The following is a 14930-nucleotide window of genomic DNA, read 5'->3' on the forward strand; positions in this document are numbered from 1 at the left end:
CCTGGACCAGAGTGGTCCCCTCCATCCTGGTCCCCTGGCTCCAACTCTTGCTCCCACAGTCCATCTTCCCTGCAGTGGCCACCAGAGGACGCCTGTGAGCACCTGAGTCAGGCCCTGCCCCTCCTCTGCCCACAGCCCTCCAGGGCTCCCACCTCCCTGGGGGTAAAAGCCCCTCCCTGAGGCCCAAAAGGTCCTGCACAACCTGTTTCTGTCCCCTCCCTGCCCTCACCTCCTCCCTCTCTGCCCCTTGCTCACTCTGCTCCAGCCACATGGACCTCCTCACTGTTCCTCCTACACACAAAGCAATGATTCTGCCCCAGGGCCTTTGCACAAGCTCTTCTGGAATATACTTCCCCTAGATCGCTCCATAGTCCACTCTCTCACTGCCTTCAGTCTTGGCTCAGATGTTACCTTCTCCATGAAACCTTTGAGTATCCTGTTCAAACCGACAGCCCTCAACCACCCTACACCCTGCTCTATTTTTTCCAGTGCCCTTATCACCATCTCAAATGTCACATATTCGGGTTTTTTTTTTCTGTCTCCCCCACTGAAATGTCACTTCCAAGAGGATGGGGGAATTTTGCTTTTTGTTCAGTTTTGGTTCCCCAGAGCCTAAATAGTACCAGGCACACAGTAGACGTTCAATAATCACTATTTGACTGAATGAATGATTTTGTTCTCAAACCAATCTGCTAATATCAAGACCACCTCCTTGAGGGCAGCGACCATATTTGATTCATTTTTATCCCTCTCTTCCCGCACATGCCCGGCATGGGGTCAGTCAGTATTTCTCACCGCCTATCATGCAGCAGCTGTGCTGGGGAGACAGCTGCAGGGAAGACAGCCTCGTTCATTTCTCTCTGATCACCTGTATCTTCTCCCTGCCCCAGCTAGGACCCCCACCACGACCGATTGTGGGAACCCCTCATCCCAAATCCCTCTGATCCCACTCCCACACACTGGCACCCCAGGTTCTCAGTCTTTAACTTAAGATCTATTATCTAGTAGCTAAAGACAGGATCTAACCCTGACTGATGGCTTTCTGCTGTGTGACCCTGGGCCAGCCACTTAACCTCTCTGAGCCTCCACTTTCTCATCCATAAAATCATAATACCACCCAGTAAGGATTACAGGAGACACCCCCTTCTGCTGTGAGGCCACCCCTCCACCACCCCCTGCCCCCGACCACCCTCTATACCTCCTCCTCCATCCTCACATCCTGAAGCTGTCCCCCACTTCTCTAAGAACAGTGGGGCTGAGAGGCCCCTCTCTTCTATTCACTGTCCCTCCCTCCACTTATAAACTCATTGGTTCCCATCTACGAGGGCAAGGCCAGGGACCCAGGGCTCAAGCTCCTGGCCCCTCCATCGGGCACACCGTCTCTGGGGTGACCTCCTACCTCCCCGCTGATGCTCCTCAGCCTCTCCTCTGTAGCTGCCTCCTCTCTGCCCCAGCCTTGCACACTGGGGATACTCAGGGCTCATCTGGACTCCTCAGCTCCTGCCTGCGGCTATCTGACTCTTCCCATAGATTTAGTCACCATTGCTGCACCAGTGATTCCCCTAGCTGTGCACCTGCCCATCTATCCACCTATCCACCTGTCCATCCACTCATCCACCCATTCATCCATCCATTATCCATTCATTTATCTACCCACCCACCTGTCCATCCACCTATCCATCCATCATTTATCCTTTCATTTATCACCCATTAATTTATTCACTCATCCATCCATTCATCCATTAATCATTCATTTATCCACCTATCCACCTGTCCATCCATCCATCCACCCATCCATCTACCTATCTACCTGTCCATCCACCTATCCACTCATTAATTATCATCCATTCGTTTAGCCACCCATCCATCCGTCCATCCATCCAACCATCCTCCCATCTATCCATTTACCTTTCCATCCACGTGTCCATCCACCTATCCATCCATCCATTATCCATTCATTCATCACCCATTAATTTACTCACCCATCCACCCACTATTAACTCATTTACCCATTCATCTATCCACACATGAAGCTATCTATTCACCCATCTACCCATGCACGCACTTATCCACCTGCTGTGTTTCTGGCACTGTTCTAGGCACTTGAGACACAGAAGTGAACACAGAAGGCAAAAATATCCTATCTTAATAGGGCTTCTAGTCTACTAGGAGGAGAGGAAAACAAATACAATAAAAAGAAAAATCTATGGTACGTCAGAAGTTTTCAGAAAAAAAAAGGGAAGTAGGGAAGAGGGATTTGGAGTTCTGGAGAGTGGCTGAGATTATAAATCATGTCTGCAGCGATGAGTTCACTGAGGAGGTGAAATCTGCAGAGGATGAGTGAGGAAGCATGTGATCATCTGGGGGAAGTGTGGTCTAGGCAGAGGGCATAGCCCATGCAAAGGCCCTGGGGCAGGACTGAGCCTAGTGTGTTGGAGGAACAGCCAGAAAACCCGTGTCTGGAGCAAAGTGAACAAAGGGGATAGAGGGAGGAGTTGAGGGCAGGGAGGGGACAGGGAAGGTTGGAAAGAGTTTTGCAGGAGACAGGGGGCACTTGGGCTCTTCTCCCAGGGAGGTGGGAGCCCTAGAGGGTGTGGACAGAGGAGTGGCCTGATTCAGGTGCTCACAGATGCCTTCAACTTGCTGTAAGGAGCACAGACTACAGTGGGCGAGGCTGCAAGCTGGGAGATAAGGCTGGAGGAGACTGAGATGTTCCAGGTGGGCGATGATGGGGTAGGCGAGGAAGGGGAGAAAGGAGTGGATCTGGAGAAGTTTGGACAGCAGAGCCATCAGGATGGAGGGACAGGGGAGTGGTGGTGTGAGAGAGAGGGGAGAGACAGGGTGACTCCAGCATTCCATTCTTCCATCCATTCCTCCATCCATCCATCTTTCCATCCTTCCATCCATCCATCCATCCATCCACCCACTCATCCACCCTTCCATTCCTCCATCCATCCTTCTATTCATCCACCCATTTACCCACCCACCCATCCATCCATCAACCATTCAGACTTTTCATCCACCTACCCACTCTTCCATCCAGAAATCCACTCATACATTCACCAAGTCATTGTCACCCATCCATCCATTAATGCCTGTACTCATCTGTTCACTTATCCAATTATCTATTCATCTGTTAGCCAGCCTGCTCTCCCACATCCAAACACTTCCTCATCCTCCCATCCTCTCATTCCCTTATACCCTTGTTCATCCACATGCTCCACTTCAGAATGGTGAACAGGACACAGTCCCTGCCCTCACAGAGTTGGCATGCCAGTGATGATCACCACGACCCAAGACCAACAGGACTATTGCCAGGTCAGTGTCTTCCAAACCCAGCAGCCCCTCCCTCTGGCCCTGGTCACCTTCAGTCCAAGGACCGCCAGCATCCCTGGATGGCTTTCACCCTGAGTCTGTCTCCACAATCACCTCTCTTTCTCTGCCTCCTTAATTTCTCTTCCACAGTGGGTCAAGTCTCAGGCTGGGGGGTGTGATGTCTTGCTATACTGCTGTATGACTTGGGACTGGATGTTGCCCATCTCTGAGTCCCAATTCCTCATCTGATCCATGTGGGAGAGGGGACCTGGGTTCTCTAAGAACCACTGCAGCCTGAGCACATGTCTGCTTCTTTGTACCCCTCTCATCCCACACTTTGGGCCTCACCCCAAGGGGAAGCTTCTGTTTTACCTGGATGGCCAGGTGTGGAGGAAGTGTGCCTATCCTGAATGAGGCTGAGAGGCTGGAAAGAGGCTGATGGTGGCAATGACCGTCAAAGGGACATGAAGCTCTCTTTCCACACAGGTCTAACTGAGATCCGCCCCTGCTCTAAATTCTCCCATGGCTGCCCGGTGCCCCCAGGAAAGAGCCTAGGCTCAGTCCAGCCAAAGAGGCACTTCATTACCAGTCCATGTGGACTCTCTGGCCTCATCGCCCGACTTACCTAAGTTTTCCTGTATTCCAGCTGTGCCCCTTTACATCGGCTTCCTTCTGCTCATATCCTTGAGGACAAAGACATTCACCTGGCTGACTCACTGCTGTTTCATGGCCAAAATAGGGCCCAGAGCACAGTAAGTGCTTCTGTGAATAAATAAATGAAACGCTTTCTCCGCCTGGCAAGCTCCTATTCATCCTTCAAAGTCCCAGTTCCAATGTCCCTCCTCCATGCAGCCAGATTCCACAGGCAGAGCCTTCAGCTCCCTATGCGGTTCCCTCACTGTGCCTTGCTTCCCTTTGACACAACCCTGTCACTGCAGCCGTAGGTGCCCATGTGTAGCTCTGTCTCTCCATGAGGGGAGTCTCAGATCTTCTCTTGCCTAGTACAAGGCAAGGCTCCAAAAGACTTCCAGGAAATGTTGGCTAAATGACTGAGTGTGGTCCTACTGAGCGCTCCTAATGGCCAGGGTCTCATGTGCCAATATTGGGTGAAAGGTTGAGCCATGAGCCTACTTCAGAGACAGCTCCTGGGCCCACCCCCCGCCCCCGCCATCCCAGAACCTCTCGGAAGACCCCTGCCAGATATGTCCTACATCAGAAGGGGACCCTGGGGCTCCACCAGGGCAAAAACTCCATCTTCCCCCTCCCCCCACCTGAACTTCCCCAGAGTCACCGTTGCTCTGGGGCTTTGCACATCCTCTGCCAGGAACGCCTTTCGCATCAACAGATCCTTCTCACCCTTAGGTCTCAGCTAAGTCACATAACAAGCATGGTCTCTGTGCTCAGCTCTGTGTCAAGAGCTTTAACTACCATTTTAGTTCTCACCTCCTCCAACCCTCGCTGAAATGGGAGGTCCCAGTGGTCTATCGACTCTGTAGAGGGCAATACTGAGCCACGAAGACTTGAAGACAGCTGCCCAAGTTTCCATAGCCGGAAAGATGCAGAGAAACTAGACTCATCTGAACTGCTCTCACACACTGACCACCTCCTCCAGGAAGCTCTCCTGGTCTCCACACCTGCAGAGACTGGGACCTCCTCTTGAGTTGTACCTGCGGACGTGTTTCCACCAATGAGGCCCTGACATCGGTGCCTTGTAACCTCCTGGTCCCTCACTGTGTCCCACTCCATCTGGGATGTGGGGCTGGGTGGAGTCTGGGAGAGGATTTTTATCTGTTTTGCCCCACATGGTATCCCAGGTCTAGGACGGGGCCTGGGACAGAGCAGGCACACCATAAATATTGCTTATATGACTAGATGGAGTCACATCTTTGTGACTCCGTCATGCCCCATAGGGGTTCCTATTTGCCTGGACTCTCAGCCCTGCACAAATGCCGGCACACAGTAGGTGCTCAATTAGTGTCCTCTACCTGATGAAAGGCAGAAACGATGTCACAGTTGCCTGTAAGGCCTCCAGGGCCTCATAAAAGCCTGTTAAGCCAATGACGAACAGGCGGCTGGGGAAATTGAGGCACAGAGAGGGGCGTGCCCGGCTCGAAGCCCCCAGGCCAGGCCCGGTGGCTCGCCCCAGCCCCCACCACCATCCCCTCCCTCGGTCCCCCGCCAGGCAGCGCCTGCCGGCCGCCCGGCCCGCTGTCTCCCTGGGGCTGGCACGTCACACTCGGAATCTCACGCCTCAGAGCTCGGCGTGCTCCAGCCTCCCCCCTGCCGCCAGCCGAGCAGCTGGTGCTCCCATGGAAACCGCGCCCCCCCCGCCCCCCCCCACCCGCACCGGCCCCCCTCACAACCCCCGCTTTAAGACAAATATTGTCATTAACATGCAAATGCATATGCGATCACCATACACGGGGGCCGCGCAGCGGACGAGCCCTGCGGCGGGCACCTGCCCCGGGCGGGGTGGGCGTTAACACTCAGCCCGATCCGCGGAGGGCCGGCTCGGGCGGGCCGCGTCGGCGCCTGGGAGGGAGCGCCCCCGTGCGCCCGGCCCCTCGGGGGGAGCTGGCCCCCGGCCGGCGACTGGAAGGGGTGATGACTGCACACGGGCCACTGGGAGTCCCCCAGTTCCCGGCCTGAGCCCCGGCCGCTCTGGAGCGCTGACGGAGGCCTTTCTCTGGTTGCGAGCTGGGTGCGGGGAGGCGTCTCGTGGCCTCCCTGCTCCCGCTTCTCCACCCCTCTCCCTGACTCCCACCCTCTCTGCCTCTCCCGGTGTGTGGGGGTGGGGGAGGCTCCCCCTGTCTCTCCCTCCTGGGTCTCTCCCTCCCTCTGTCTCTGTGTAATCTCTCTCCCTTCCCTACTCTTGCTGTGTCTCTCCACCGGTCTCTCTGTCTCCATCTCTTTCTCTTAAGAACAAGAAAAGCCAGTGACCATGGGCCTGCCCTCTTTCTGAGGAACATTCACTGCCTCTCCTCTCCCCGCACCTCTGCCCCATCTCCAGAGCCCAGGGGCCTGGCTGGACCCCGTCTTTCTCTTGGTCCCAGCATGGGCCCCACTACACAGGCCCCCACTCTATTCGTGGCCATGGCTGGCGGATTTCACAGACCCCTCCCCTGCCCAACACCACCGCTGGGGGTCCTCACCCTCGGCGTGGGAGTTGGGGATGGAAACTGTCACCCTTTCATCACCCAGATATACTTCTGCTTCCTCTGGCCTGAGAGGGAGACGAAGGTGTGACAGTTGGGGGATCGGCTCTGGTGGGACCTCGGGACCCAAGATTTGCCCAAAATCCGTGCTCACAAGCCCACTACCATGGCGATCACTTCAGTGGGGGATCAAACAGGCCCCCAAGTGTGAAAATCACAGGTGAGACAGTGAGCACGGCCATGACGGACATTATCACTTCTCCCCACTCTGGCCCTTTCAGCTCTGCTGGTGCCCAGGCTCTGGGGCCCACAAGGCTGTCAGAGGCTTTCTCCCCACAAGCCGGGGTCCACACGCCCACCCCACTGCTCTCAGCCAGCACCACCAGCATGCATCCTGCAGCCTGGAGGCTCCCAGAAGCTAAACCAGGTTAAGTGTTGGCAGGAGGTGCCTGGACCTCCCCCCAACCCCGACACCACAACTTCCCATTCATCGTTCCATTTCCCTTTGGCTGAGGCCCAGATAGGGGCAGCCACAGGCCAGAGGTCACACAGCTGAGCCCCACACACAGCCTCGATCCCAGCTGCTGGCCCTCGTGACAGTCCCCACCTCTGGCTCCGCCCACCAGCTCCCTCTCACAGGTAAGGTCCTGCCGGGCCCAGCACAGGTGGGGTTAGAAGGAGAAGTCATTCTTCTTCTGAGGGTAATGGGGGGGGGATACAAGGGGGAGGCCCCCCCCGTTACCCACCCAGGCCCTGCATTTAGGGCTCAGACCTGCCCAGGGCTCCTGCAAAGTGGAGGGTGAGGGCCAGGTGTCATGGACACCTAGCTTCCTAATTTTCACCCTCCAAGGAAAAAACCACAGGTGGGAAGCACCCCGAAGCACCCCCAATCCCAACCTTCTGCAGCCGGAAGACAATAACCCCACATTCGTGAGGCTGTGTTCTGTTGACACTGGGTAAACTGAGGCTCCCATCAAGGTGAATATTCAGCCACAGGCCCTCCCTCACCTCTCCTCAGAGTGGGGGTGGAGGGGTCTCCAGGGGGGATTTAAAGATGAGAAGAGGGGAGGACCACTGGCATCTCCATCTCCCTGCACCCCATCTAGCTCCCTGACCCAGAGCTCCCCCACAGCCTTTCAATTCAATGTTTGGGGGGCCACGTGGGCACCCTCACCCCCATCAGAATCTTTCTAGAAATGGGCCCTTCAGACACACTGGCGGTGGGGGGCTTTGGAAAGAACCCTCCATACAGCCGGGGACACCCCGAGCTTGACTTGTGGGTAAGTGGGAGCCTTCTGCCCTCCTAGGCCACAGGGAGGAGTTAGATTTTCCAGGCCCTCCCTCCTTTTTTTTTTTTTTTTTTTTTTTGGTGATGGTTGGATTTGAAAAGAGATGGAGGATGGGAGGGGTTGCTTTCCTCCTCCAGGGTACCAGCTGGAGGGTCTAGCTGAAGTGGCAGTCCTGGGCTCCATCCCACCAGACTCTCCCTATGGCCTGTCTCGACCCTTCATTCATTCATTCATTCATTCATTCATTCAGCAAACACTTATTCATGCTCACCATAGCTGCCACGCTGAGGGAGGACACGGGGTGGCGGCGAAAGGGGTCTGAAATAGGTCACGGGCCCTGATCCACCCCCACAGTCCCTCCAGGGTCTCACCAGGGGTGTTGACACAAAGCCTTCATCGTCCCCACCCCCAGTCCCCAACACCTGCCAGAGAACTGTCAGGGCCACCCCAATTCAGATACTGGGCTGTGATCAGAGCCCAGGGCTGAGGCCACAGTCCCTGGCACCCCCTCCCAGCATCCACCAGAGAATCAGGTGGCAGGGAGGCGGGCAGGCCTTCCCACCCCACCTGCCTCCCCCGCTGGGCTCACAGGTCGCCCACGCCTCCCCATCCACCCCAGGATCTGGACTCTGCCAGATGGACGGTCCAGGCTCATCGTCTTTGGCCTCAGCCCTCAACACACTGCTAACAGGCTTGGCCAGTTTTAACTTGAGCCAAAGGTGGAGGCGGCGGTGGGGGCACAGAGAAACGGAGGGGGGTGCTGATCTAAACAGAGCGGATGGGCAGGAAGGAGGGCAAACGGTAGCCTTTTAACCACCCAAGGCCGGTGCTCCCCCCGACTGGCTTAGCGCCTTGCACCCCCAATCCCCCACCCCGCTTTCTTTGTAGTTACCGATTAGCTCCGGATCCTGGGCACCGTGTCCCCCGCGGCCGGCTGGACCTGCCCCGCCGGCCTGGCTTTGTGCAAATGACCAAAGCAATGGAGTCCAGAGGTGCAAACTTCCCCGACGGGGCCTGGGGAGGCCGAATGAATGGGGGGGGGCAGGGAGGGGAGGCGGTGTTCAGGCAGCTCCCCCAGCAAAGGGGCAGGAAAGAGTGGGTGAGGGAGGGAAGAAGGGGTGGGGGTCTAGAGGGAATGGGAGGCAGAAGGGGAGAGAGAGAGAGACAGAGAGAGAAGGATGCTGGGGGGGAGGATGGGAGGTACAGGGAAATGGATGAGGAGAGAAAAGGAAAGAGAGGGGGAGAGAGAGAGAGAGAGAGAATGCCGGAAGGTGGGGAGGGAGGGAGAGGGGGCGGAGGAGGGGAGGGGGCCAGCTCGGATCTGTCAGCTGCACCCCCAGAGGGGGGAGGAGGGGTGGGTGGAACGGGTGGGGGGGAAGAAATGATGCTGTGGCAGAGGCAAGCAGAGGGAGGAGGTGAGGAGAGGAGGGTTCGGGGGAGAAGATGATGGAAGGTGGGGTGGGGAGGCCGAGGGAGAAGGGAGGGGAGGGAGGGGGCCGGGCGCCCACCTTTGTGCATGCCGGTGTAGGGGTCTTTGAGCACCGTGAGCTCATAGATGCGTCCGAACTGCTCGAAGAGCGGCTTGAGGTCCTTCTCGTCCAGGTTGCGCGGGATCTGGCCCACGAAGAGCTTGATGGCGTCCAGGTCCTTCATGCCGTCGGGCTGCCCCCCAGGGGGCTCTGGCCCGCTGCTGCCCACGGGCGAGGGCCGCGGCTGCAGGAGCTGCTGCTGCTGCCGGCGCGCCTCGCTCTCCGTTAGGCGGGCCATGGCGGGCGAAGGCGGGCGGCGGGCGCGGGACCGAGCCGGCGGCGGCGGCGGCGGCGGCGGCGGGCGGCGGGCGGACTCGCAGCTGGAGCGACGGACGCCGCCTCCCGCCTCCCTCCCGCCCCGTCCCCGCGCCCTCCTCCCTCCTCCGCGCGCCCGCTCGCTCCAGCATCAGGACCACAAAAGGGCGGCTCCGCAGCGGCCCCTGGCGGCCGGAGCGCGCCTCGCCGCGGCGGCGCCCCCCGCGGGCATCCCGCATCCCGCAGGCCGCCTCTGCGGGCGTCGCGTATCCCGCAGCTCGCACCCCGTATCGCACCTGGAAATCCTGAATCCCACATCCGGCATCCTGGCGCCCAGCCTGGGCCGGTAAACAGAGGCCAGAGAGCCCGCAGCCCCGGTCTTCTGGGTGGGTGATGGCCAAGCTTCAGACAGGACAGACCTGGCTTGCAGGTGGCACAGGCTCCTCCCACCGACAACAAGAAAAACACTAGAAGTAGTGCGCAGTTCTACAGGGTGCTTACTTGGCATTTACAGCGCTGTCCTGGGCATATTTAGGTATATAACTTATGAATAGTAATAACAATAACAATATTAACAGCAACAAGAAAGAACACTTCGAGAATACTGTGTGCTAGGCACTGCGCTCAGCACTTTTAAGCTTGTAACTTATTGAACAGAAATAGCAATCATTGTGTTACATCAAAAGCAACCAGAAGTAACATCTTTTGTCACACTTGCCATGTGCACATACTGCTCAAAATATTTCGAAGGATATGAACACATTTGGGCCAAGTGCTCTGTGGACTTATGTCACCCCTGCTTAGAGCTCTCCAACGATGTCCCCAAATTAAAGCCTGAGTCCTCCTTACAGCCTTCTGCACAACCTGCCCCCGTCCCCTTCCTGCTGCCACCTCCTCCTTCTCTCCCCCTCCTCACCCTTCTCCAGCCACACACACTTCCTCATTGTTTCTCCATTACATGAGGCATGGTCTTGCCTCAGGGCCTTTGCTCGGGCTGTGCCTGGAATGCCCTTCCACCAAATGGTGCATGGTTCACACCTTCCATCTCTCATTACTCTCTCTGGACAGACCTGATCTACAATCGTTCAGCCACTATTACCTCCTTGCCCAAGCTTCCTTTTCCCTTCATAGCAAGTTATACTCATTTTAATTTAATTTAATTCTAATTTGCTATATATTTACCTGTTTATGGATAAACCACATAGCTCTGTCAAGGTGCCAGGCTCTGTGCTAAGGGCTTGGCATTCATGAACTCATTCAATCCACATAACAAATGCCTGGGTGGTGGCTACAAACAAATCAACTAGACATTTTAGATTGTGATAAAAGCCATGAAGGAAACAGAAGTGGAGGGATGGCTTTAAGAGGTAAATTCAGGGAAGGCTTAGAGAGGATGGCCTTTGAGCTAAGATGAGACTGGAGCAGCATGTGCAAAGGCCCTGAGGCAGGAAACCACGTGACATGTTGGAAGAACAGGGAGACCAGTGGCTGTAGCAAAGAGAGCATCACACTGAGCCAGTGGGGGCAGCCTAGGGACCTTTATTTTAATTTTTAATTTATTTTCTTTATTTTTATTTTAAAACAAAGATGGGATCGGTAATGGTGCCATGCTGAACCAAAGGAAAATTCAGTCATTCTGATTCTATTTAAAACGTTGACATTTTGTGCACCGTGGATTTTTTTTGGCATTAATTTTAGTTTTTGAAAATCACTGCATTAAAGTATTCTTTACCTTGATGATGGCGTTTTTGGTGCCCCCTTAAACCTTGCTCCCTAGGCAAGCTCATGCAGGTCCCTGCCCATTCCTCGCAGCAGGTGTGAGAGGGAAGTACTGTTCCTGTATCCACTTCACAATGGGGGAAACTGAGGTCCAAAGAAGTCAAGTCATTTGGGCAAGGTCACACAGGGAGAGTGCTGGGATTTGGACCCAGGTGGCCAGAATCTGGAGTACACACACTTCCCATAAGCCCACACGGTCTTCCCCACACTTTAGACAGCCAAGCCTCGGTTTCTTCATTTGCCAAGTGAAACTAAAGAGTGAATAGGGTGAAGCCCTTGGCATGGATTCAGTGAGCTCATGGGTGCGGTCAGCACAGCCCCTGGGATGTATTTAGTGATAAACAAATGGCTGTCATGACTATTACCGGCAGCTGCCTGCCCACCCCCAGACAGAAGCAGGATGTCAGGACTGGCTGAGGAACGGAGCTCGGGTGAGGGGTCTTAGAGCATTCCACCCCTTGGCCCTGTTCAGCCCCTGGTTCTCGGCTCAGCCCCAGGCTGGGCTGGTGGAACTGGGCAGGAGGCAGGCTCTGTCTCCATGGAGACCTGAGCAGGATGCTTGAAGTCCTGTGGCCCTCTGATGTGCCGGGAGAGCCATTTAATAGAATAAAAATGAAGCCCCGCCAGCTCTCCTGCAAGTCAAAGATGCTTTTTTCTCAGACTCTTTCTTCCACCTGAGGTAGAAGAGCCCAGTCTAGCTTGAGTCTGACCCCTGGGAGCTAAAATTCAGCATTCCACCTCCTAAACAATACTCACCCTGGAGTTTATTCCCTGACACACCTCAGCTGTATCAGGGATGGGTCAAAGCAGAGAAAACTGAGGCTGTGCGCCTGAAAGCATTTGGAGCCCTCAAGGCCGACTCTCTGATTTATTATTAGCCAGAGGAGAGCTGGTCACATCGGCATCATGGCAGGAGGTCCATGGTTTGGGCTGTGACTTAAAAGGCAGTGAAAGTGGGAACAGAGCCTATCGGGGGATCCGGGGCTGGGAAGTGTCTGGCAGGTTGCCTGGCTCTCTGGATCGTGCTTCATAAACTTGCCCCAGGGCCTTTGCACTTGCTTAGTGTCTATCTCCCAGCACAGGGTTTCTCAAAATAATTACACAAACTTATATAAATTTATCTTAACGGAAAGCTGTCTGCTTGCAGGGAGGTGGCACTGCGGGGAGATGGGGTCAGTGAGTGGGGCTGGGGGCCTGGTCTGGAGCTGCCCTGCGCCAGTGGCCTCTGCATCACCCCCACAGCCAGCTGCCTGGTCCCCAGCCGCAAACACCACTGTCCCCTCTGGTCCCCAGGTGGTGCCAGGTGTGGGTGGGACACCCTTGCGTCCTGGCCACAGATGGAGACGTTTTCCCAGCCCCTGGGAGCCATGCTTCCCGTATTGGCCTACCCACTCCCCCCGCAATTTCCGCTGAAACTTCTGTAGGTCAAAAGGCGATTCCAATCATTGATGACTCTCAGATCTGACAATAAAATGTTGAAAGAAGCCAAGGACATGTGTCCCCTGCAAAAGGTCCACAGAGCCACTCTGCTCTGGTAGCGGCCAAAGGTTTCCCACAATGGAAAGGAGAGAAAGAAGAGGGCAGACTGGGGGCCGCAGACTTTCCCTGGAAAGAGCCGAACGGTAAGCACTGGGGGTTGGTGGGCCCTACAGTGAGAAAGCAGCAGTGGACGAGACACATTTGGGGGGGGGGTGTGGCCGTGTGCCAATAAAGATTTATTTACAAAGATAAACCATGGGCCGGACTTGGCCACAGGCCATGGTTCACTGACCCCTGCTTAAACACACTCCTCCTGGTGCTCCAAGAAGCGCCTACAGGGGCTTGCGATGGTGTGTCCATCAGCAGGGCACCAGGTGGGTAAGCTGTGGTACCTTCTGAGGACAGAATACTACACAGCAGGGAAAAGGAGTGGGTGCATGTGAGAGGAAGACGTGCAAGCAAGAGCTAGCGTAAGAGAAGGACAGCAGGATCCGACTGTATGAGATATTGAGGCCACACACAAAGCAACGGCGAAACCTGTCCACAAACGCACCATCGTGCCTGTCAACACTGTTTAAAGAACAGGAAAGTTCTGGACAGTGGGTGAGGCCTCTGTGCAGCGGGGGAGAGACCAAGCGCCTTCACAGGACGTTTGCCTGCATTTTGTAGCCTTAAAACAAAGACCTCCTGGGACGAGATCTTAGACACCAGATGCCACTCCCTTGGGGTCCCTGTAGGGAATGCAGTGCCCTAACCAAAGGACATCTTTGCCCAAATCGTTGGTACTGCCCAGATGGACCTAGGGCACTGAGGGAGCCCACGGGACGGGGGTCACCTTCATAACTGTCCTCCGGGAGCCTGTGATATCTCTACAGCCCTCTCCTCCTCTGCCCACCCCTCCCAGTTCCCCATCACGCAGAGCAGAATGCAAACATCTCACCAATGCCCTGGGGGCCCTCGTGCCCCCCTCCCTCCGCCTCGGTCCCTCTGCTCCAGCCACACCAGGCGTCCTCTCTGGTCCTGCAACACTCCAGGCCAGGTCCTGCCCCAGGGCCTTTGCACAGGCCAAGCCCTCTGCCTGGAATACTGTCCCCGATTTCCACATGGCTAAGTCCTTCCTGTCACTCCAATTTGACTCAAAAGCACCCTCACTGCCCACCTGGGGGTAATTTTTACTCATTACCCATCTTTCCTAGTGGCCCGCCAACCCCAGGGTCTCTCTTTGGCACTGCGTCCCCAAGCCCAGCACGGTACCTGGCACGCGGTGGGGCAGGGGGTGGAGAAATACTGGCTGTCCCCACAGTTGGATGAGAGTGATCCACGGTGGTGTGGTCAGCGGGTGCCTGGGGACAGGAGGGGTGCACGGAGGGGTGGCAAAGGGGAGCCAGGGAGTGTTCAGGTGACATGCCACCTCTCGCCTTGGCTACGGCATCGCCAGTGCAGACGTTCCCCCAACCCCTGCAGCCCGTCCATGGCGCCCACAGAGAGAAACATTTCAACAGCTCTTAGACGCAAATCTTGCTTCCAGCTTCCGTGCACATGCATGTGCACACACCCCACGCCCGGGAACGGGGTGCGGAAGCTCTGTACGTAGATGGTGGCTGCCGGCCCCGAGGTTTCGTGGAAAAGGAGACATTAGTCCGTGTCGAACGAGATGAGGGAGGCTTTTCCCAAGACGTGGGGAGCTTTACCTGAGGCTGTGCTGGGGCCAGAGCCTCCTTCCAGCCTCCAGGGGGATCGGAGGGTAGGACAGGAGGAAGGTCTGAGGGGCTTTGGCCCTGACCCTGGGGACAGGAATCGCTGAGGAAATCCCAGCAGCACCCCTCAGGGTCCAGCCCACACCCAGGTTCCACAAACACTGCTCTAGCCCCTCCTCAGTGCTCGGAGAACCCAGCGCACTCTTCCCCTCCTAAGCGCCCCTGCCAGTACAGTCCCCTGCACCCTGCACCCTCAGCTCCCGCCCTCGCCCTGACAGCCCGTCCTCCCCGCAGTGGCCTCCGGTGACCATGGGCACCCAAGTCAGGCCCTGCCTTCTGCCTTCAACCCTCCAGGGCTCCCACCTCCCTCAAGGAAAGGCTCTCGCAGCCCCCTTCCAGGTTGCACCCCCAGCACTGCCCACCTCCCTCGTG

General features: G+C 56.3%; 1 protein-coding gene across 3 annotated transcripts in view; it reads right to left on the reverse strand.

Annotated features, from left to right (window-relative positions):
* CELF5 (CUGBP Elav-like family member 5) overlaps positions 1 to 9526 on the reverse strand; it is a 49370-nt gene extending 39844 nt beyond the window's left edge. For 2 of the 3 annotated variants that reach the window (XM_072948007.1, XM_072948008.1), the window contains exons 1-2: positions 5301 to 5439; positions 4759 to 4982 (exon numbers count right to left, since the gene is read on the reverse strand). In XM_072948007.1, the coding sequence (XP_072804108.1) occupies positions 4759 to 4861 (103 nt within the window). In that variant the 5' untranslated portion in view covers positions 4862 to 4982; positions 5301 to 5439. Of the gene's footprint in view, positions 1 to 4758; positions 4983 to 5300; positions 5440 to 9267 lie in introns of those variants that run through there. The other variant, XM_072948006.1, reaches the window with a different exon arrangement.
* Positions 9527 to 14930: the final 5404 nt, after the last annotated feature.

This window comes from Vicugna pacos, chromosome 22, assembly GCF_048564905.1.
Source record: "Vicugna pacos chromosome 22, VicPac4, whole genome shotgun sequence".
NCBI classification, from domain to species: Eukaryota; Metazoa; Chordata; class Mammalia; order Artiodactyla; family Camelidae; genus Vicugna; species Vicugna pacos.